At 39.4% G+C, this 23,892-nt stretch overlaps 1 protein-coding gene across 3 annotated transcripts in view; it reads right to left on the bottom strand.

The window, feature by feature from the left end:
* LOC121285554 (AP-1 complex subunit beta-1) overlaps positions 1–23,562 on the bottom strand; it is a 73,182-nt gene extending 49,620 nt beyond the window's left edge. For 2 of the 3 annotated variants that reach the window (XM_041202084.1, XM_041202086.1), the window contains exons 1-5: positions 23,419–23,562; positions 18,964–19,021; positions 13,176–13,281; positions 9,380–9,515; positions 6,623–6,868 (exon numbers count right to left, since the gene is read on the bottom strand). In XM_041202084.1, coding sequence (XP_041058018.1) covers positions 6,623–6,868; positions 9,380–9,515; positions 13,176–13,281; positions 18,964–19,000 — 525 coding nt within the window. In that variant the 5' untranslated portion in view covers positions 19,001–19,021; positions 23,419–23,562. Of the gene's footprint in view, positions 1–6,622; positions 6,869–9,379; positions 9,516–13,175; positions 13,282–18,963; positions 19,022–23,039; positions 23,242–23,418 lie in introns of those variants that run through there. The other variant, XM_041202085.1, reaches the window with a different exon arrangement.
* Positions 23,563–23,892: the final 330 nt, after the last annotated feature.

Genomic DNA, 23,892 nt, shown 5'->3' with positions numbered 1-23,892 from the left:
GGCTGGAACTCAGACAGTGCCCCGAGGAACTCCTGCGGCGATGTCCTGGGGCTGAGAAGATTGACATGTAACAACCACAACCAGTTTCCTTTGTGCTATGTATGAATCCAGCCAATGGAGATTCTCCCTGCCCAATTCCCAGTGACTTCAATTTTACTAGAGCGCTCTGATGTTACACTCCATCAAATGTTGCATTGAAGTCAAGGGCAGTCACTCTCAACCTTACCTCCCTAATTCAGCTCTTTTGTCCATGTTTGGACCAATACTGTAATGAGGTCTGTAGCTTAGTGGTCCTGGCAAAACACAAACTAAGCGACTGGAGCAGGTTATTGCTGATTAAGTATCCCTTGTTAGCACAGTCGATAGCAACTCCATCACTTTGCCAAAGATTGAGCATTGACCACTGGGGCAATTGTTGGCAGGATTGGATTTGTTCTGCTTTTTGTAGACAGGATATACCTGGGCAATTTTCCGCTTAATTGGGTAGATGCCAATGCTGTCAGCTGTACAGGAACAGCTTAGCTAGGTGAGCAGCTATTTCTGGAAGACAAGATTCAGCACTACAGTAAGGATGTTATCATGTCTCATGCCAGTTCCCTGATATCAATTTAGCTTTGAGTTGAGAACAAATTTCTTCAAAGGGTTGTGAACCTTCAGAATTATCCCAAAAAATCTGAATTCTGAATTGTTGAGGAAATATAACAGAAGAGACTAATAGATTTTAGGGAAATAATGGATATGGGGATAGCAAGGAAGTTAGTCGAGGTAGAAGATTAGCCATGATCTTATTGAAGAATGGAGCAGGCTCAAAGGGCCAAATGGCCTATTCCAACTCCTATTCCTAATGTTACAAATCAAATTGGCTAAAGACTGAAGAGATATAACGGTGGAGGCCTCAGTGAAGATCAAGATGGATCATCACTCGACAGTTCTGGCTGAAGATGGTTACAAATATTTCATCTTTAGCACTGAGGTGCTCAGCTCTGCCATCACTGAGAATAAGATGTTTGTGGAACCTCTGCCCCCAATTAGTTGTTTAATTGTCCACCACCATTCACGACTGGATGTGGCAGGACTTTGCAGCATTAATGGTTTTGATATTACTTAGCCAGCCAATCTATCACATGCTTCTTCTGCTGTTTGGCATGCAAGCAGTCCTGTGTTTTAGCTTCACCAAGTTAGGACTTTGTTTTTAGTTCACCTGCTGCTGCTCCTGGCATGCACTCCAACATTTCTTATTGAATCAGGGTTGGTTCCCTGATTTGATGGTAACAATAGACTGAGGAATATACTGGGCCATGAAGTTACAGATTGTGGTGGAATACAATTCTGCTGCTGTTGAGGGGCCACAGTGCCTCATGGATACCAAGTCTGTGGGACAGTTCTCCCAAATTTGACACAAGTCCCCCAATGTTACTGGGAAAACTTTTGTATCAGCTGGGCTGTATGTCCTATCCAGTGCCAAGATCGATGGCAGGTGGTCAGTCAGGTTTTATACTTTTTCATGAGGTTTGATACAGGCTAGGCCTTTTCAGAGGTCAGTTCAGAGTCAACCACATTGCTGTGGGTCTGGAGTCAACATGCAGGCAAGACCAAATAAGAACAGATTTCCTTCCTTAAACATCAGTAAGCCAGATTGTTATATAAAAAAACTGGTAATTTCATGGTCTCCATTACAGATACCCTGCCTTTCAGTCTAGTGTCATGTCCCAGTATATTGTGAACTTTCAGTCAATACTTTTAAAAGCTGGACACTCAGGCCATTAAATTTGGCTGCTGCAAGTCATGTGACTGTTGGAATTTTAAGTCTCAAGCGAATACTTAATTAAATATGGGCATTCATAGCCATCCAGGGAATTCACACATCCCTTTGTTTAAGGATGGATCAACACAAAAGGACTATAGAATTCCCACCGACCTGACCCTGTTTCACCCTGGAAAAAGGGGAATATCAAAACCCAATGTATGCAAGATGGATCTGAATAGGTACTACCAACTTTCCATTGTGTCATGATAGTTTCCCTCATTCAAACTAACCTGGGTGAATCTCAAGGTGTCAAACGACAACAGAGGATGATTGGAATCACACACCACCCTTTTGTTTGGTAAAAGCACTTTGAACTTGGAAAAGGTCACATGATGACACAGTTATATTTTCTGTCTGCTTTTAAATCAGCTAGAAGCTATTCTGCAGACAGTTCCACTGAAAGTCATCAAGCTAGCTGCAAGTCATCCAAGCAGCCAAGATAATAAACAGCAATACCCTCAAAATGGCAGATCCTAACAGAGAGAAGGATTCCCCAAGCTGTTACAATTTGCCAATCTGAAAATAGGAACATGAGGTTTTGGAGGAGTAGGCCATTCAGCCCTTCAAGCCAGCTCCACCATTCAATAAGATCATGGTTGAACTGGTTGTGGTTTCAATTCCACTTTCCTGTCTGCACCCCTTAGCCCTTGACTCCCTTATCTTTCAAAAATCTACCTAACTGTGCCTTGAAAATATTAAATGACTCAGCCTCCAGTGCTTTCTGGGGAAGAAAATTCCACATACCAGTGATTCACAGAGAAAAGAATTTAGATCTCAGTCTTAAAAGGGGGACCTCTTAAACCGTGCCCCCGAGTCCTGGTCTCCCTCACAAAAGGGGAAATTATTCCAGTTAAAGTTCACTTGAGAACCAACCTCTTAGAAACTCGACCAGAAGAAACTTCACAGTCTGCTGAGAATCCTTCGCTTTAGAAGGCCTTCACTTCAACTAAAGTATCAGCTTCATCTATGAAACTACAGACCTACCACAAAGAGACTGAGATAATTATAAGCTGTAACAGTATTTTAGTTTCAGCTGTATCCAATCTTTGCAACTGAGAGTGTGGGTTAGAGACAAGGTGTGAAATACTGCATTAAATTTGGAGTTAAGTGTGTGATAATAACTTTATTTTTAAATTCAAAAAGCTTGCTGCTGGAATTATTTAACTGGGACACTCACGCTGAGGGTAAGAAAACAGGCACCTCTTACATACAAACATACTGATCATGGGCAGTAAAAGGAAACAAATTCTGTCTGGGACACTGGATTTATTTAATTAGTTGAATTTAAATTCACCAATTGTCATGATGGGATTTGAACACTTGTCATAACTGGCATTTATTCAACCTATTCCAATAGCTTAATTAAAATTATCTTGGCAATTTTGATTTTCACAGCTTGGCTATAAACAAAATTCACTATTTTACTTCAACATAAGCAAAAGATACAGGATTTTTTTTAGAAAAAATCTGATGATATTTCTATAATGTCCTCTTTCAGTTAGTTTACTAAATACAATTGCATTTTGACCATTTATTTTTCACCTTATTGCAGAGTATAAAGACAGCAGGTTGAATACTATCTTGATCTGCTCCATCACCCAATACAGTAGTAGCACCTTGTGGCAGAAAGCAAATACAACAATTCCACCTCAATGTAATATTGGATTTTTACTACAAGCTTCTTTGAACCAGGTTATGTGAACATTAGGAGATAAGTAGCCTCCTCCATTGCAATGCAGGCTTCAGGGATGCCAACACTGCCTTGGAGAGCAAATGGTAGACTGAATCCTGTGTACATTGCCTTGGTAACCCATTTGCATCAGTAGAAACATGAGTTTGTGAAAGGAAGATTTGCGTTGTGCAGTTACTGTTTCCTTTTCTATCAATTTTTCATATTAATAAATATTGTAAGTTTTGAGAAAGTAGATCAGAATTGCCAAGATTATTTTAATGAAGTTAACTGAATAGGTTGAATAAGTGACAGTCCTGGCCAATTTTTAAAAACCATTACATTATTAAAAGGGAAAGGTAGCTCGGGCAGTCTATTTTGCACTCAAATCCATTACAGACCTGCAATTCCAAGTGTGTTGTGAAGTCTTTAATTTTAATGGGACCAAAACTTCAGCTTGGGAGGCCACTCAGAGTTGTTGACTCTCAAGAAAAATGGGCTACCAGCTAAGTGCGTAGCAGTTTAAGTACTGGCGAACTGCCAGCTTCCATGCTTCAGGATGCATGTGCTGTTGCTGGCAAGAAAGGAAATTGGGAAAATAATTGGAGACAGTCAAATTAAAAAGAACAAAGTCTTCGCCACCCAGCACTCATCACCCCTCAACCCTGCCATTTGCGTTTTCACTGATGAGTGGCAGGGTAGCTCCGAAACCAGTTGCTAATAGATGCGCCTGACTCATTCTTCCGCTCTTATTGCTTTTTAAAAACTGCCTCCAAGGAGGGAGGTACCAATGTTTGCTCACGCCTCTCAAAGCAACCTAACCGAAACTGGTAAATCAGCAACAAGATCAGAGGTTTAAGGTGTACCCTGCCCTCTATGGCAGTAGTGTTCTAACTCACTGTACTTGCTGGCTTTTGATTTTTCCTCTTCTGAAAGTGCTTATTCATTGAAACCTGTAACATAACATTCTGAGAGGGTTTGACACTGACAGGTTGCTCCCCCAGCTGGAGAGCTTAGAACTAGGGTCATAATCTCAGGATAAGTTTTTGAAACTCGCTACGCTAGAGGGCTGCAGATGTTTTGTTCAGCAAAGTCAAGGCTGAGATAAGTTGATTTTTGGACTCTAAGGGAATTAAGGGGAATCCTACAGAATAGGGGAATTGGTCACAGGTCAGTCACAATTTTACAGAATGGTGAGGCACACTCAGGGGACCTTATAAGAAATAGGTCCAGGAGTAGGCCATGTTATTATATTCTGAATAACTTGGTTAATTACATTTCTACTAGCAATACATTCATGTCAGGTTTGACTAATTTGAAATATATTTTAATTTGCTTAACATTATGACTGCAATTCAGTAGAACTGAGCAACAAAATTAAAATTTTGCACAAAAAAATGCAAACACATATAATCCCAAAAGATTTTTTCCTATTAATTATACACCCAATTAACTCATACCCTTATTGCTATGCCACCTAACTCAGCAACTGAGTCCTTCTGTGTGTTAGCTAGCCGATCCCTTCCGTCAAGCACTCACTATTAGAGAGTTCAAATACAAGAGGTGGAAAAAAGTAGTAAGGAGCAGTTAACTTAGCACATTTGAAGTCACATGCCTTGGGTAATTGAATATGCTGAGTCGCTGCCACTGGCTTCACAGTCAAAGTCCTGAGCCAATAATTATTTTCAAAAAGAAAAACAGACATCAGTCCAATAAAAAGTAAAGTCAGCTAATAAAAAGGCACTTTAAGATTACCAATTCTCCTTGTCTACCCTAATCAGGATATCAGCTAGAAATCTTGCCCTTTTAAATCATTTTGCCCCCACAAGGAAATGAACAAATTTTCATTTATAGAACCTCAACGCCGACTCACAACATACCAATTGTTTCAAAGATGATGAATTTCTTTTGAATGTACTTCAGATAAGTGGGCAAACTGAACACAACCTAAATACAAAATGTCCCACAAGCAACAAAAGTAGTATGATTGGTTATGCTGCTTTTGTGGCAATGCATTGATGGAAGAATGTTATACTGAACACAAGGGCAACTGCTTGTTTTTTGAATACTGCAATATGCCCCCTGAACAAGCTGACAAGGCCCTCAATTTAATGCCAAATGATCGCAATTTTGATTGTACAGCTTTCCCTCATTACTGCATTGTCGTTAACCTAGATTTTGTGCTCAAGTTCCAAGTCATGAAGCGGGACTTGAACTCACAAAGCTTTTTACTTATAGTGCACCACCAACCAATAATTTAGAAACTTTATATTGACTTTTTAAAATAAACATTTATGTCTCATTATCATGGCGAGATTGAAGTTTCTGCACAGTTTCTTTAGTGCTGCACTAAACGAAAGAATCATCTCCAATTTTCAAACACATAGGTCAGATCCATGCTGCATTTTGCCTTCTCTGCTAAGATCAGCTGCTGGAGCTTACAAAATAAGCAACTTAAGTTTTCGTTAACTAGTATAATTGAAAAAGCACAGGAAAAGAAACTGCTGAATCAAGAAATTGGAAACCCTTCTGGGATCAACACATAACATCCTGTTGGAAAATTTCATACCACTGGAATAATTTACTTGGTAAAAGTAAGTTACAATTTTGAAAAGCTCAGCAATTATCCAAATGTTTACATTGAAGAGGAGTTACAAAGCAAGAAAATCTGCCAAACTAGATGACCAGATCAGCAGAACAAATCTGAAGTTAAACACATAGCCTACAAAAGTAAAATAGTACAGGTGCAGGAAATTTGAAAAATAAACCCAGAAAATGCTGGAAAAGTCAGGAAGCCTGCAGCATCTGTAAAGAAAGGAGTAAAATGTTAACATTTCAGGTACAACCTTTCATTAGAACTAAATGAGTCATTATACCTAAAACATTAACTTTGTTCTCTTCTTTACAAATGTTGTCTGACCTGCTGCAGGTACTTTTTGACTTTACATCCTGCGCTTCACTAGGACAGCATTTTTTCAATTAAAAAGGAATGAAAATATCTGCATACTTTTACTAAAATGAAAGCACCGAGTGTTCAGCTACTGATCTCATTAATTCACAATATCTTTCCTATCTTTACAAGTTAGCTGGAAGTTTTAAATTAATGTCTACAGATATGAGGAGAGAAATTTTAATATTTTGTTTACCATTGGATTGGAGTCAGATATCAAGTCCTTCAGAGTGTCCAGAAATCCCTGATCTTCGACCAGCTGTGCATTGATATCATGTAGTTTAGCTACACAGACAGCAGCAGTCTTTCGTACATAGGGATCTTCATCCTTTAGACATTTTCGCAGGGGCTCACACAGGTACTCGGTGATTTTATCTACACGGATGCAGCCCATGGTTCTTACTGCCAATGCTCTAATAAGTGGATTGGGATCTTCGCAGTCCTGAAATTTGACCAAGCAACCATAAACTTAATCACTGCTTTAAAAAGGAAAGAAATTTCATCAACAACAGTGTTCATACTTGCGTACAGTTATGCAGAAAGTATGACATTTTGGGATATCATACAATAAGATCAAGAAGAGAATGAAGGTACTTAAATTTACACAGTCTCATTTTGAAAAAATTAATATAGTTGTTGAACTCAGTTGATGGCTTGTAGATTGCATAGTCTTTAACCACACAAACACAAAGTTCCAGATTCCCTGGTCTGTGCTGAATTAGTTAATCTAAGTAGAATAAGCAGAAAGTAAAGTACCCAGAATCCCTACTTGTAGCTGCAATCCAACAACCCCATCTGAAAACATGTGTATTTAATTCATGCCTTATCCATGAATGACGTTTGGCAAGTTAGTTAGTGGAAGGTGTCCAGCGCTGGACAACAGTATCCATCATAACACACTGCTTTTGGAGGAGAACAGTCAGAAGAAAATGTGGTAGCTATTAATTCTTCATAAAAAGGTCTATTTTCCCAACACACATAAACTGCAAGATTACCCAAGTCTTAACCTGTCTTTTCCATTTAATGGCTATTGCCACAGGCAATTTAAAAACTGAATGCTAAGTAACTAATGTCCCAAGATCATTCAATGAAATGTCCCAGGATCAAGATCTGATCTCCCTCCCTAACAGCATTGTGGGTGTACTGATACCACATGGACTGCAGTGGTTCAAGACAGCAGCTCACCAACACCTTCTCAAGAGCCATTAGGGATGGACAATAAATGTTGGCCTAGATAGTGATGCCCAAATCCCATGAATGATTATAAAAAAAGATAAATGATTACGTAAAAATCGTAGTTTCCACTTTAAAAAGATACCTACAGATACCTATAGGACATTTAGACAAAAGAAACATTGCAGGGACTCAATCGCATACAAAACTAATCTGATGACACAGTGACTACAGATCTAATAGTGTTATCCTACCATTTAATTTAGCTATCAGCAAATTGCCCATCATTACAAAATAAAGAAATTTATTTTTCTTTATAAAGCACCAAGGTGATCACTTTTCAATTTCTGCAATCTACTCTATCATATAGGGTTACACAGTAGTACACCACAATTCTTACAGCAGTATAAAAGCAGGAAAAGATAGGCTGCAATAAATTTAAAAATGTACCTTGAGCATTGTGGCAATTTTACCAATTTCAAATGAATGTATGAATGAACCACATGCTCTATTTTCAATATGATCTGTTGCAGCTTTATAAGTGTCTATATAATAACCAAATTCCAAACAACATCAAGCAGATCTCAGGAACAGAATAAAGTTCTGTCTCATCTACCCCAATAATTTAGATTATATCTCAAGCATGACCAATGCAGTAGTGTGCATTTTTTCATTTTCATATCAGCTAACCAGGGTAAAATGCAACTGTCAACTTGTGCTGAATTATAAGCAACCTTGTGAAAGAGGAAACTTGGGTAGCACTTTATATTTCTCAAATTCCTAACAACCTCACATAAGGTGCTTTACTTTTGAATTGAAGTGTATGCTGTTGAGAGGAAAATGATGCACATATTTTGCATGTCGTAAAATCTCATCAATCTCAATGAAAAACAGTTTTAGATAGCTTAGAATATTAGTTTGTCATCAGTAGGATGCATTTTTTCAACATGCTGTGTACATTTTAGTACATAGGGTGATAAATGGATACATTATTGATAACATTTACTGCTTTAGACACCTGGGGATTGGGTGATGCTGTCAGTTAATGAATGGCATTATTTTATTCAAATAGCATTGGCCAAAGAAACGTTGACCCGATACTCAGAAAACCTTTAGCTCTTCAAATAGTGGCATGGAACTTTTAACACTCATCTCAGCCATCAGAACAGGCACACAATTTTAATATTTTACCCAACAATGCAGTGCTCCTTCTACACCACTTTAAAGAATTAGGTGGTCAAGTTCTGGAATTGGACAATAACCTTAAACCTTTTGGTCTAGAGGCAAGAGTTCATCTAATTGAATCACACTGACAATTGTGTACGGATACATGCTCACTGGAAGTTGGCTTGGGACTGTCCAAACACACTTTACTGATGACATTTACAGGCAGTAAAGAAAAATCTTTCACTTTATGATTGGGGATGTTTTTGAACACAGATCCAAGAAGTGAACAGAAAGATCATTAATCCATAAGCAACCCCACCCACAACCCACACAAAGTTTAGTTTACTTAGGATATTGGTTTCCATCAGTAGGATTCTTATTTTTTAAATATACTGTGCACATTTTAATTAAGTGCCAAGATAAATTGATGATGAAATTTACTGCTTTTGAAGACCTGCAGATTGAATGCTGCTGTTGGTTAGTGGACTGCTCACTTGCCTTTGGGATCTACATTCAAACATTATCCAGATTCTGCTTCTATGTTGTCAGGACTTAGTGAAGCTTTGTACAAGGATCTGTTAAAAATTATGAAACAATTTATCAAATTATATACCTTAACAAAAGTGTTGACAGCCATAATTGCCATATCAGGCTGACTCTTTGCATAGTTCATTAGGTAGAGGTACACCAGCTTCTTCAGCTCCAGGTTGTCTGTCTGCATGCAGTTAACAACATCAGGAAAGAGGGCGCTATTGAGAGAGAGAGAGAGAGAGAGAGAGAGAGATACAAAAGACACAAAGTAAGAAATCCATGCATCATTGGAACATTGTGACAAATCAAATAAATTGACATTTAAAATTGAATTTATATTGTTACATTATAACTTGAGTCATGTGAATACATTTCTAGAATACCCAGTACACCTAAACACAGGAGATCAACAGCTGTACTTAAAAATGCTTTTGTTGCATAATTACTTCATTTTTCAAAATTTGTTAAAGGTCCCAGTCAGACAAAAGTTGCCAATTGTTCTTCTGTTCCCTTCAAAACTAGAAAATTTACATACAATTGTTCATCAGCGAAAGGTTGTAGAGCAAGCATGTGTAATTATTTTTATGAGCACCAAACAAAGTGCTTGGACTATACTAGTTGAATTTTCACACTAGTCATTATGAAAAGAGGCTCGACACTGACCCACAAGCTCCACCACATAGTTTTAGGACATAAAGACCTGTATGAAAGTGCAAATTTTGCATAGTTATAGATCTTATGAAGACAAGGGTTAATTCTAACTTTTTTTTAAAGTTCGTATTTATATACAGTAAAGCTACTTGTCACAAACTCTAAAGGAACCAACTTGCAAACTTATGAACAATTATTCGTAAATTTTCTGGTATGTGGGATCAGGACCTCTAACAAATTTTGCACAATGGATTCAAAAGAGCTTAATTTATACTTAGTGTTCAGCATTCATACTAATTCTAATAAAAACATCTACAACATTAGCAATCAACATTGCCATTACAATATAATCTACACTATAAATTCAAAACTACCTAATATAAATGAACTGATAGCTCAAGTTTTAAACAAAAATCTCACTTTGCAGTATTGGTTACATTGCTACGTTCAAACAACTAGTTTTATTTTCCCCAATTAATCGAATTATCCACTAGATTATCACTGAACAGTTGTTGATAATTATTTCAAAAGCCAAAGACAGATAAGCTCATTCTTGTATAGGAATAGAAGAACCTGCCCAAATACAGCAGTCAACTGCCTTTCAATGATTCCACAGCTTTGCCTTCAATACCGTGCTATAAGACCATTCCAGGTATTAGCTACTCTTCATGAGAAAAAGTGCTTCCTGAGATGTCCTGAGATTGCCTTTTACCTGTACTACTTATTTCCATGTCTGCTCATTCTGCATTAACCTGAAAAACTACCGAGATTTGATTTTTCTACGTCATTTAATATCTTACAAACATCTAAGGTTGCTCAGTCACCTTTCAAGGACAAACAGTTCAGTTTTTTTAGATCTTCGACACAACTCGGTCTGAATCAGCCTGTGGTATGTCTGAGCTGCATACAGGGCTAGGCAGCTTCCCTTGTACTTCAGAACTGAATTTGGCACTCAAGGTATGGCTTTAACTGTTCAATATACAGCATCAGTCCAACACCCCTTGACTTGTGCTCCTCCTAACCTATAAGTTTTTATCTGTCAGTATTTTCTGATTGGTCAGTGATTTGGTTTGTAGGGTGGAGCCTGGTGCGTGCACTGCAGTTACTAGCCCCTAGCTCTCCCTGCTCCGTGGCCTCGGTTACTAACCCTGGCTCTCCCTATTCCCCAGCCTCGGTTATTACCCCCAGCTCTCCAGCCTCGGTTACTACCCCGGCTTCCTCTCCTCGGTTACTAATCTCAGCTCTCCCTATTGCCCAGCCTCGGTTACTACCCCCAGCTCCCCAGCCGTGGTCACTATCCTGGTTCTCCATACACCCTGGCCCGAGATACGGGCAACAGGCTCTCGTTGCTCCCTGGCCTTGGTTCCTGGTCCTCACTGCTCCCCGTTTTGGTTACTTACCCCTAGCTCATGCCGCTCCCCAGCCCTGGTTACTGTCCCCCAGCTAGCCCCATTCCCCAGTTCCAGTTACTGCCCCATGGCTCCTGTCACTCCCCAGCCTTGAAGCTACTGGCCCCCAGCCTCCACTGCTCCCAAAAGGGAGAAGGGATAAACCTGTCAATCAGTCCAATATCAGTGTTAGGAAAACATCTAGAGACAAATAATACAGGATAAAATAGAAAAATATAATTTAATAAACAATGGCAGTATGTATTTGTTAAAGATAAATCATGTTTGCATAACTTGATTGAGTTCTTTAATGAAATACCAGAGAGGGTTGATGAGGGTATTGTGGCATGAGTTGTGCATATGGACTTTCAAAAAGCGTTTGATAATGTACCACATAACAGATTGGTTAGCAAAATTGAAGCTTATGGGATTAAAGGGGTATTGACTATACAGTATGTAGTTAAGGGGATATGTGGTTAAGGAACAGTAAGCTGAGGGTAGTAATGAACTGTTGCTTTTTTTTAAAAACAGCTTTATCAACTTGCCCTGCTACCTTCAACTATTTGCTTATGCATATCCCCAGATCTCTATCTACACCTCCTTAAAAGTTGTCCCACTTAGTTATATCATCTCTCCTCATTCTTCCTACCAAAGTGTATCAATTCATATTTCTGAGATTCGTGTCATATACATGCTTTAAAATTATGCCTTGTGTATCCAAGTCCAAGTTATTAAATATATATCAAAAAGAGCAGTTGGACCCACCCTGGACTTGGGTATACAAGGCATAATTTAAAAGTATGGGTATGAAGCGCATCTCAAAAATATAGTAAACAACAAGGAGGCTAGCAACAGGCTTCAGGAGGGCATAAGGACTGGTGAAATGGGCAGGTACACAATAGGTGAAATTTCACTCAGAATTGTAAATTGATACATTTTGGTAGGAAGATCGAGGAGAGAGAATTTTTCTGGCGGTGCAGGGAGAGATTGATCTGGAGATATGCATAAGCAAGTAGTTCAAGGCTGCAGGATGAGTTGAGAAAGCTATCAAAAAGCATATGGGATCCTTGGCTTTACATATTGTAGCATAGAATACTGTTTGACAAAGGAATCCTGTAGTCTTTTCCTTATTCATAACTAGCCTACTTGATTTCATCCTTTCATTCGTACCCTTTTTAATAATTGTTTTCTACATAACTATCTATTTCTCCCTCTAATGGCTGCTCCTGGTTATTTTTATTTTCCTGCCCTCTAACTCCAACTCCCTCATTCTTAGCTCAAAACCTTGTCACTTCCTTAAATAACTGTTTTGACAGTACATTACAACCTTTCCTGTCTAGGTATAAATCTACCGGGCTCTTCAACAGTAATACGAATCTCATATTAACTAAGATAACTAAAAAATTCCACCAATATTCTGAAACAGAAGTAATTACATCAAATTTATTGTATGCAACAGCAATTAGGTTTAATAGATGCACATTATGAAGAGACTATAGTCTCCACTTGTTTTGGACCAGTATGTGTTCACATAACTATTGCTTGTGCACAAACAAAATGAAAATACAATTAAACACTTTTTAAAATTTGCAGCATATCTAGTTTTAAAGGAAATGCATAATCTTTCATCACTCCACCATAAAGGCTGTATCAGTGGACTTTTGCAAAACTTGATACTAAGAAATACAAAATCAAGACCTGAATGCTTCATATACGCAGAAAATTCAGTTAAGCCCTGCTTGAAAAGCATTGCCGAGTTAGCACAATCTCAATGAGAACTTACCGCAACTTTCCCTCATCCAATCTTATAATACTGAATTGCCAAAATTTATAAAATACCTGACATCTTTCCCAACAGTCATTGAAGCAATCACTTTCTTCACTGCTTCTTTCTTCTTTTCCTTCTTGTCACTGTTGAGCTCCGCTTTGAGCTCAAATATTTCTCCTAGAGTTCATTAAAAAAAATCATGGCATAAATTTATCTTAACTGAAGATTTTACTATAACCATAGTGAAATGATGCTTTGCAACTACTTGTTTTCCAGAAATATATATTTTACAATTCCAATACCAGCAATTCACCAGTGCATCTTAGCAAGTTATACATATTTAATGACTTCCAACATCTTTTAAGTTTGACTGGAAGCAAGCAAACATTCAAAGTGTTACCGCAAGCCAATTGGAATTATTTTGTCTTCTCAATCTCAGAAAACAACCAATTATTCTTTATTACAATTCATTAAAATGTCTATCTCTGGCCACGTTCCCTTTCAAAATTTAGCTGTTCCGTGCACCTTTTTGTTTTCAGTCCTTTAAATTTTCCTTTGCATGGCTACACACATGTGTTATTCATAATAAAACAAGGCCTGCACAGTACCTTTCAGGCTGCTGCAAGGCCACCCATCCCCACAGCTTAGCAGGAACATTGCCTGTGACTATCATGATGGTGATTCATTTTCCTCCATTTCCAATGGCCAAGGTTTTGTCTTCCCATTACTCAACACAATCCAGATTTTAAGTTTTGTGAAAAAATCAATACATCATAAAGAGGAAGCCCTGCACTTGCAGCTGCATCAATTTTAGTACCAACACTGCTTTGACTGTTACAATGAAAAGAGAAAAGGTGGAGGGAGTGGGGGTTGGGGCAGTGGAGTAAGAGAAAGTTACAGAGATAAGGAGAACCAGGTCCAAGGAAGGATTTAAGGAACTTGAGATGTTGGGGGATTAGGAGCCAGTGTTGGTCAACAAGAACAAAGGCGGTGGGTCAGTTGGACTTGGTAAAAAAAATATAAGTAGTGGAGTTCGAGTCCAAGAAAGAGTTGAAATATAAGCTGGTTTAAGGTGTGTGTGTGGGGGGCGGAGAGAGAGAGAGGTGGGGGGGTGGTGTGGTTGTAGGGACAAACAAGCAGTGATAGAAGCAGATCATCAAAAGATGTCAACAACAATAGTACAATAGAACACATAGGTGTTAAAGTTAAAGTTGGTGATATTATCTAAACGAATGTGCTAATTAAGAATGGATGGTAGGGTACTCAAGGTATAGCTCTAGTGGGGTTTTTTTTTTTATATAATGGAAATAGGTGGGAAAAGGAAAATCTTTATAATTTATTGGAAAAAAAAGGAAGGGGGAAACAGAAAGGGGGTGGGGATGGGGGAGGGAGCTCACGACCTAAAGTTGTTGAATTCAATATTCAGTCCGGAAGGCTGTAAAGTCCCTAGTCGGAAGATGAGGTGTTGTTCCTCCAGTTTACGTTGGGCTTCACTGGAACAATGCAACAAGCCAAGGACAGACATGTGGGCAAGAGAGCAGGGTGGAGTGTTAAAATGGCAAGCGACAGGGAGGTTTGGGTCATTCTTGCGGACAGACCGAAGGTGTTCTGCAAAGCGGTCGCCCAGTTTACGTTTGGTCTCTCCAATGTAGAGGAGACCACATTGGGAGCAACGAATGCAATAGACTAAGTTGGGGGAAATGCAAGTGAAATGCTGCTTCACTTGAAAGGAGTGTTTGGGTCCTTGGACGGTGAGGAGAGAGGAAATGAAGGGGCAGGTGTTGCATCTTTTGCGAGGGCATGGGGTGATGCCATAGGAGGGGGTTGAGGAGTAGGGGGTGATGGAGGAGTGGACCAGGGTGTCCCGGAGGGAGCGATCCCTATGGAATGCCGATAAGGGGGGGTGAAGGGAAGATGTGTTTGGTGGTGGCATCATGCTGGAGTTGGCAGAAATGGCGCAGGATGATCCTTTGAATGTGGAGGCTGGTGAGGTGATAAGTGAGGACAAAGGGGACCCTATCATGTTTCTGGGAGGGAGGAGAAGGCGTGAGGGCGGATGCGCGGGACACGGGCCGGACACGGTTGAGGGCCCTGTCAACGACCGTGGGTGGAGAACCTCGGTTAAGGAAGAAGGAGGACATGTCAGAGGAACTGTTTTTGAATGTAGCATCATCGGAACAGATGCGACGGAGGCGAAGGAACTGAGAAAATGGGATGGAGTCCTTACAGGAAGCGGGGTGTGAGGAGCTGTAGTCGAGATAGCTCCTCACACCCCGCTTCCTGTAAGGACTCCATCCCATTCCGCAGTTTTTTTGTTTTTATCTAAGTAGTGGAGTGTTGGATGAACTGAAATTTATGGAGTTTGAAGGATGGGAAATCAACAAGGAGAGCATTGGAACGGTTGAGTCCGGAGGTGAAACATGGAAGGATAAGAGCTGCAGTTGAAAACAGGCAGAGTGGTAAAATACTATGGAGATGGAAGTAGGTAGTCTTTGTAATGAAGAGTAAATGGGATCCAAATGTACCTCAGAATCAAAGGTGATAGATTATGATTAGTCTGGTTCATCTTGTCATCTTGGGACAATGGCTAAGGATGGGGGTAGAATCAGTGATGAAAGCTAAAGATAATTACTTCATTTGTTGCAAATTTACCGGGGCGGTGGTGGTGGTGTTGGTGGTGGTGGGAAGAACTGCAGCACAATTCTTTTGGAATGACTTTTTGTTATGGTATTAGATTTTATAATTTTCACATACAAAGCCCAATGGAATTTCAACCATCCAAATAAAATGTAGTACACTAAACCAAAAAAGAGACAGTGAGTGACTACTCTCTAAAAATCTGTTTTCTTAAAAAAAAAATTCCATCTTTCCCCAGCAACCATCCCTTCTCCTTAATTTGGGATGTAGTGCTGAGGGTACTAATACTTCTTTATCCCACTTGCACAATGAGGTCTTTCCTGCACTGAACCCAGAAGTAATTCAATTCCAGTGATCCCTGACTGTTTACAAAATAAGACTATGACCAAAGTTGTCATCAAAAACACAGCACAAGTTTGAAACCAGAGCATATCTTTTAACTTGTCCTACTCACAGATATCCATAACAGAAAGGTCATAACCTACTTTGTCCTTGGCTCCTGTATGGATAGATTGACATCTACTACAATACAAGCACTACATCCCTTGAATCTACCTGTGTCTTGAGATAAAACGTAAATACAGCCAAAGGACACTCTTTCAATGTCACTACAACCTTGTAACCAACCAACAATAGACAAATCTGAAACTTGGAAAAGTAAGCACCGACAGAACTGGAATTTGCAAACAAATTTAACCATCATGAACTTAAATGTTACCAATCTAATTATAATGTTAAGATCAAGTTTCACATTGTAATCTCATGTAAGTGCTCTAATATCCTACAAAACTATAGTGAAGGTGTCCACTTTTGCCTAGTTTAACTACATTAGGAAACATTGCCACTGCAATGGAGCTCATGTCAAAAGTGCATTTGTCAAATTCTGCTCATTCCAGTTTCTAAGAAAATACCAAATCATTGGGGGAGCAGGCACTATACGGTTCCGTTGTTTTAGTAAGTGTAGCTGATTAAAATAGTTATAATATAAAAGGTAGCACAAACAAGGAGGAATAGGCATGTAGTAACCTTATCTTTATTCACCATATAATGAACAAGTGACACAGCAGCCTGCTTGAAACTTTAGATACATTCTAGCATTACTGCTGGATAAAGGGGCGGGGGAAAGGCTACTGCCAATCTATTAAAAATACAACATTTTATTATTTATATATAGTAAATTATTTAGAAGCACATGTCAAGTCAGAAAGTTGAGAGACTTGAGCACTAAGTCGAGGCTGCCACATTGTGTAATACTGAGGGAGGGCTGCTCTATCAGAGGCACCGTCGTTCAAATAAAACTGCGTACACTTCTGGTCACACTACTGGAAGGATGTGATCGCACAAGAGGGTAGATTCACAAGGATGTTGCCAGGACTGCAACATTTTAGCTATAAGGAAAGATTGGATAGGCTGGGATTGCTTTCTTTGCAATGGGCGAGACTGGGAGTAGATTTAATTGAGGCACATAAAATTATGAGGGGCCTAGGTAGAGTGGATAAGAATTTGCCTTTGCAGAGAGATCAATAACCGGGGGCCACAGATTTAAGGTAATTAGTAGAGAGGAGTTAAGGAGAAATCTTTGCACCCGGAGGGTAGTGTGGGTCTGGAACTCACTGCCTTATGGGGTGGTAGAGGCAGAACTTCAATGCATTGAAAAAGTATGTGAATATGCACTTGAAGACTACAGACTAAGAACTGGAAATTGGGATTAGATTGGCCAGCTCTTTCTTGGCTGGCACAAATATGATGAGCCAAATTTCTATGATTCCATTATTAAACTGAGCCCTTTCACAAAAAAGATCACTTGGCACTACTTCAAAAAAGAGCACGGAAGATCTGCCCGGTATCTCGGCCATTAACTATCCCTCAAACATCATTGAAAATCAGATTATCAAGTCAATATCTCATTGCTGCTTGTGGGGCCTCTCATGCCTAAATTGGTTGCTGCATTTCTGACATTACAATAGCAATTACACTTCAAAAAAGTACTTTATCCGCTGTAAAGCACCTGGTGTAGGTCCTGAGGACAAGAGAAGTGCTATATAAAAGAAAGCTTTCTTTATGTAAGACAGGCAAAATAATTAACATTAAAATAATTTTATAAAATGAAAAATTGTTAAGTTTTCTTGAAAAAATTTAGTTATAATTCAATACACATTGTTGTAAGCAATACATTTTCACAGACCTTACCTAGATAGAGTTCATCTCATTTTAATATGTTAATTGATACATTAAGACTGTGGTAAAAAAATAAAACCAGAAGAACTGAACACATCTTAATTTGCCAGAGATCATAGAGCTTGTAGGCAGCTGGAAGCCTTCTGCCTCAATTTAGCCCTATTACAACAGAAGTCTTAGGTTAACTCGAGATTATGGACATTCTGGTCCAAATGAAATACTAACTCAAATTTTCCACTGAAGCTTTCATTGATCTCTACCATGGCAGGTTGCTGAGGTTCTCACTACTCATTTAGGCTGTGCATTCTTACTACAGTTTACTTATAACTTTTGCCACTGTGCAAAGTATCTCTTTTTGCTAAACTTATTGCCTTGTGATTTTTAAAAAAAACAAAAATAGTTATGTTAAAAAATGATTGAGAGAAAATTCCTTTCCTCCAGCTTTGGCATAGTGCATTTTGTATGTCGAACACTGTGCTAAGTTACAAATGGAAAAAAAAGCTCAACCAGGAATGCTGTTACACACACCAAAGTCTATATAGTATTTGACTGCAAGCCAAAACTACATAAATAGGTACCTGTGAAAAGACGCACAATTCCAAACTCTTGCTTGAGTACAACTCCAGACTGAGGTCATATGAATAATTGATTTCAGCTGTCAGTGTACAACATGTGGATTGGACAGGAAATGTATCTTTCTGTGCAATAAATGACCTGTTGTGCCTATTTGCATAATACCACAACCACATGCAGCATTTTATACTGCTCAACAGTTCCAAATTTCAAACTTTCACAGTGCAGGAAAGAGAAACAGAAGAGGAAAGGGATCAACTGGAATCTGGACATTCTGAACAAGTTACTGTGACTGGCTCATCAATAATCCCATAGAAACCAGTGTTAAACCAGCTCTTTTTTTTAAAAAAATATTTATTTTTGCATAAATTACAGTAAACAAAGCTATATTAGTTTACTAGCAGTTCACAAATCTTTAACAATTTTATATTTGCTGCAATTGAAGAGAGACACAGACAGAAATGTTGCTACCTTTTTTAGTTGTCGTAAAGTACTTAGAATCCGTCATGGTGATCCTAGGTCAAATTTCCTAAAAAGAAAAAAAACAGGAAAAGTAAAGTTACTGATTAATCAGTTTTGAGGCACAATGGCCCAGTACTGAAATTTGCTTTGCAACTCGCCTGCCTTTTAGCAGTTTGCAGCTATTCCTTCAAAAAATATGCAAACATCATCATGATGAAATGCTTTATTCTTTACTCTGGTAACTTAATTTTGAGCTTTAAAAATCTACACAATGTTGTTTACTTTACTTGTGTGCATCAATATTCATAAAACAGCATTGTTTTTAATGTAAGTAAGAGGTGGGGGCAAATCCTGATGTTGTGACCCATATCAGGACAAATGATATAGGAAAGAGCAGAGAGGAAGTCCTGCTGAGGAAATAACAGGAGCTATGAACTAAATTTTAAAAAGGATTGCATGGGTGGTAAAATACTGCCCAGGCCACATGCTAATTGACATAGGGATGGAAGATAGATAGGTCAGGAAGGAGACTGTATGGCTCAGAGTGGTGTGGGAAGGCAGGACTACATTTGATGGGACAGGGAGGATTGGTACAGCTGGGACAGAATGATACACGGTCATGGTGGATAAATGAGGTTATAGAGAAGAACCAAAACTATTAGTATAGGGGCGGCAGGCAATCTGGTAGAAATAATAGTAACCTGAAGATTAAAGGGAAAGGAAAAGGTGTTGAGAGTAAGGGTCAGATGAAGGGAAGGAATAACAGGGCATAACGTTCTGGGAACCAACACATTTATAGAACATAAGTATAAATAGAGGGGCAGAACACATAAAAATAAACTAAAATGGCTATACCGCAATGTACACAGTGTCTGAGGGAATTGGAGGCAATAATTCTTGGAGAGGAACCAGATCCAGGGATAACAGGAACATGGCCACATAAAGAACAAGATTGGCAGTTAAATATTACAGGATATAATGTAGGAGGAAAGGATAGAGAAGGAAGAGGGGTAGTGAGGTAGCTCTACTAATCAGAGATAACATCAGAGCAGTAGAAAAACTATAACAAAGAAACAGAATTCTTATAAATTGAGATAAATTGAATAAGAAGGAAATGGATTATGCTTTGGGAGTAAATTGCAGACCACCCTAATGGTGGAAGGGGAGAGTAGAATTATGCAAGCAAATTTATGAAATTAGTAAAAGACATGAAATAATAATCATGGGAGATTTCAACTACCCCCACCAGCAAGAAGCAGTGACGAAAAGAAGCTTCCAAACAGTTTACAGAGGAGTCCTTTCTTGCCCAGCACCTAAGAAGGTTAGTAAGAGAGGGGTCTAGAAGTGGGAACTGAACCATACAAGAGATCAGAGAAAAAGGGTAGGGGAACATCTAGGAAAACTATTACAGATAATGATCGAGAGAGATGTAAGACAGACAAAAAGCAAATAGATGGGTTAAAAAACTAATTACATGGATGAAACTACTGAAACAGAGATAGATTGACAATGAGAAACACTTAAAAAAGGTGATCAAGTGTGTTCAGGAGAAGTATACCTTATGAGCACCCACAAAGAAACTAGCTAAAACTTAGATCCCATCAATGAATAAAAACTGAAATGAAAGAAAATGTTTATAGACCATAAAGAAAAAGATGACAAAGGGGAATGAAGAGGTTAGGAAATAAGGCAAAGAGGGATGCAGAAGATAAATTTAAAACAACTTGCATTTGTATACCACCTTTAACATTGTAAATGTCTCAAGGTGCTTCAGGAGTGTCAAACAAAATTGGATACCAAAGTTGCCCAAGCGGATATCTGTATAGGTTTTAAGTTGCATCTTAAGAGGAGGATAGAGAGGTAGAGAAGCAGAGGGGTTTAAGTCAGATTTTCAGAGTTTAGGGCTTAGGAAACTGAAGGCACAGCCACATATAGTGGGGCAACTAAAATCAAGGATACATAAAAGGCCAGAATTGGAGGAGTGCAGAGATTACAGAGGGCTGGAGGAGGCTAGCAGTAGGGAAAGCTAAGGCCACACAGGGATTTGAGTTCAAGAATGAGAATTTTCAAATTGAGGCATGCTGGACTAGGAGCCAAAGTAAGGTCAGCAAGCACAGGGGCAATGGGTGCCTGGGACTTGGCGCAAATTAGAGCAAAGGTAAAGCCTGGAAAAAGTTGTGAATAGTTATTTTCCTCAGTTTTTACCAGGAAGACTAACCAGATGGATATGGTGTTAAAAGAAATCAGAAAAGGATAAAGGCAATTTAGATAAATGGAAGATTATTGCTAGACTCATCAAATTTACAGAAAGTAAAATTTTGGGTCAAGATGGATTGCATTCACATGTATGCAAAGAAGCCAAGGAAGAGATAGCAAAGGCACTCGGATACATCGGTAGAGTTAAAAATAATATCAATAGAACAGGGAACTGTGTCAAAGTAGGAGTAGACAATCAATATTATGTCTATATTCAAAAAGAGAGATACAACAAATCCAAAGAGCTATTGAGCAGTTAACTTAATATTGGTAATAGGAAAGATATTGAAATCTTTACTCAAAGGTGTAGTAGAAAAATGTCCAGAAACAGAAAATATAATAAAGAGTCGGCCTTATTGAATTCTTCAAAATAATAGAAAGAGTAGACAAAGGAAATTGAGCAGATGCAATATAGATAGACTTTCAAAAGGCCTTTAAGGTAGATTTAGGACTACAGTCAGAACCTGTGAATTCAGAGGAGAAGTAGCAGAATTGATAGCAAACTGACTACAAAATAAAAAGTAGGGGTTAAAAGTAGTTACTTAGACTGACAAAGGTGGGAGGTGTTGTTTCACAGGGATTTGTGCAGGGACTACTGATTCAGGAATCAGAAGTGTAATACCAAAACTTGCAGATGACACCAAATTGGAAGATACAGCTAATACTGAGGGAGGTTGCGACAAAATACAAAACAACCTCAACAAACCTGAAGAGTGGATGTGTAAATGACAAATTAATTTCAATATAAGTGAGAGGTGATGTATTCTAGGAGGGATAAATAAACCATATTCATTGGAAAACAGCCTAAATGAGGTAGAGGCACAAAAGGATGCAGGGGTACAAATAAATTAATAAAAGTAGCAACACAGGTCAACAAAGCCATAAAAAGTGCGAACAATGCACTGGGTGCGAGGTGGAAAGCATAGATCAAACACTTGCATAAACCTATTGGACCAAACGGTCTGTTTCTGTGTAGTAAAGTTCTGTGTAATTAAATATTGCAACATTAAAATCATACACCACATTCAGAAATATTCAACCTATTGTGTCATTGAAAGAGCTATCTAATTAGTTCCAAACGCCTGTACTTTCGCCATAGTCCTGCACTTTTTTTTTGTATTGCACAGATACCACTTGAACAGCTTTTACTTTTCAATCACCACAGACAGATTAAATATATTAAAATGGTACACAGCCATTTTCAGTGCTTTTGCCAAGGAGGAGATGAAGTACTGCACACCCAGCAGAATAAAGACCATTTAAAACTGGGCATGTTTTAAAACTTTAGATTGTGCTTTTTAAAAAAGTAAAATAAAGCAATTCTAAACTAAGAGAGACTAGGAATGTTATGTTGCAGGCACTAGTTGAATCTAATACACAAAGAGCGATCGATGTAGGGTCAGCGGACCAGAATTTTCCTGTCACTATCTGCCCAAGGCAAACGGAGCTGTGTATGTGTATAACTCAATTTTCTCTGTGCCTGAATCTCTGTTAAATTTCAAGGTTGAAGAGACAATGGACCTTGTCCATCAGCAAGGTTACCCGGCCCCTCCAACCCCGGTTACTCAGCCATGAACTCTCTCTTCGATGTTTGTCTAAATATCAGTGATTGCACTTCAAAGGTATTCGTTGTAGAAATAACTTTGAGACGAGACAAGGCGCTACTGGAATGCAAGTTTTATTTCCAAAGTAGGTACTTATCAAAATCAGGGAGCCCTTAGTAATAAATCAGGAAGGGGGGGGGGGGGGGGGGGGGGAAGGAGCCAGATTAAACCCTATTAACTGTTTATTTTTAAGGGAGCACACATGATAAAGAGATTAGATTTTACATTGCAAAGCGTCCGGCTTGTCAACTCTGCCTGGAGGAGGGGAGGGGCGGGTCACAGTTTCTCCACCTGCTCCGGTCAAACTGAGAGGGTCACCGACTCCGGGTGGGAGGTGTGGGTCCGGGAGGCCCCGGCCAGGTAGCTCTCGTCCCGGGAGACCCAGCTCCTCCTCCCCGGGGGTGGACGGCAGCGACTCTCGCTCTTCGCCCCCTCTCACCGTTGCCCATCTGATCCCAACTTTCCAACTTCCGGCCCCCGGGCCGCTTCCGCTTCAGAAGAGAAATTCCCCCCGCCCGCATATTTTAACACCCGGACGTGAAGATCTTTGAAATAAAAAGGCAAGGTCACTCACCCCTCCCCCCCCCCCTCCCCCCCCACCTACTTTCAGTCGGTCGAAGTGAGTCCAGTCGCTAGTCCAGAGGGCCCCCGGCCTTCGGATCGACTCCCTCCTCCACAGGCCAACTGAAGCTTCAAGATGTCCGCCTGTCGCCAAGCTGAGCTGTCACCAGCTGAACCGGAAACAAACCAGGTCAGGGTGAGCTTCCGGCTGGCCGGCCAACCTGGCCCTGGCTCCCCCAACAGGTGCAATGCAGGCTGCTTGCACCAAAAGTGAACGTTTGCAGCTTACACACATTGTCAACCCCACCATCATATAAATTAAGAGATTTGCTACAAAAATCATGAGTTGTTTCCTCCCCTGCAATCTCTTTGGTTCATAAACCTCACTAGTGGCCTATTTAATCTCTAATGTAAAGGAATTTATAGAGCACCCTTCACAACCAGAAGACACCCTATAAAGCCAATGAAGTACTTTTTTGAAATGTGCTCACTTGTAATGCAGGCAGCCAATTTGTGT

This window comes from Carcharodon carcharias, chromosome 13 (assembly GCF_017639515.1).
Source record: "Carcharodon carcharias isolate sCarCar2 chromosome 13, sCarCar2.pri, whole genome shotgun sequence".
In the NCBI taxonomy this organism is placed as follows: domain Eukaryota; kingdom Metazoa; phylum Chordata; class Chondrichthyes; order Lamniformes; family Lamnidae; genus Carcharodon; species Carcharodon carcharias.
The sequence above is the reverse complement of the archived record's forward strand: the minus strand, read 5'-3'. Positions and strand labels throughout refer to the sequence as shown.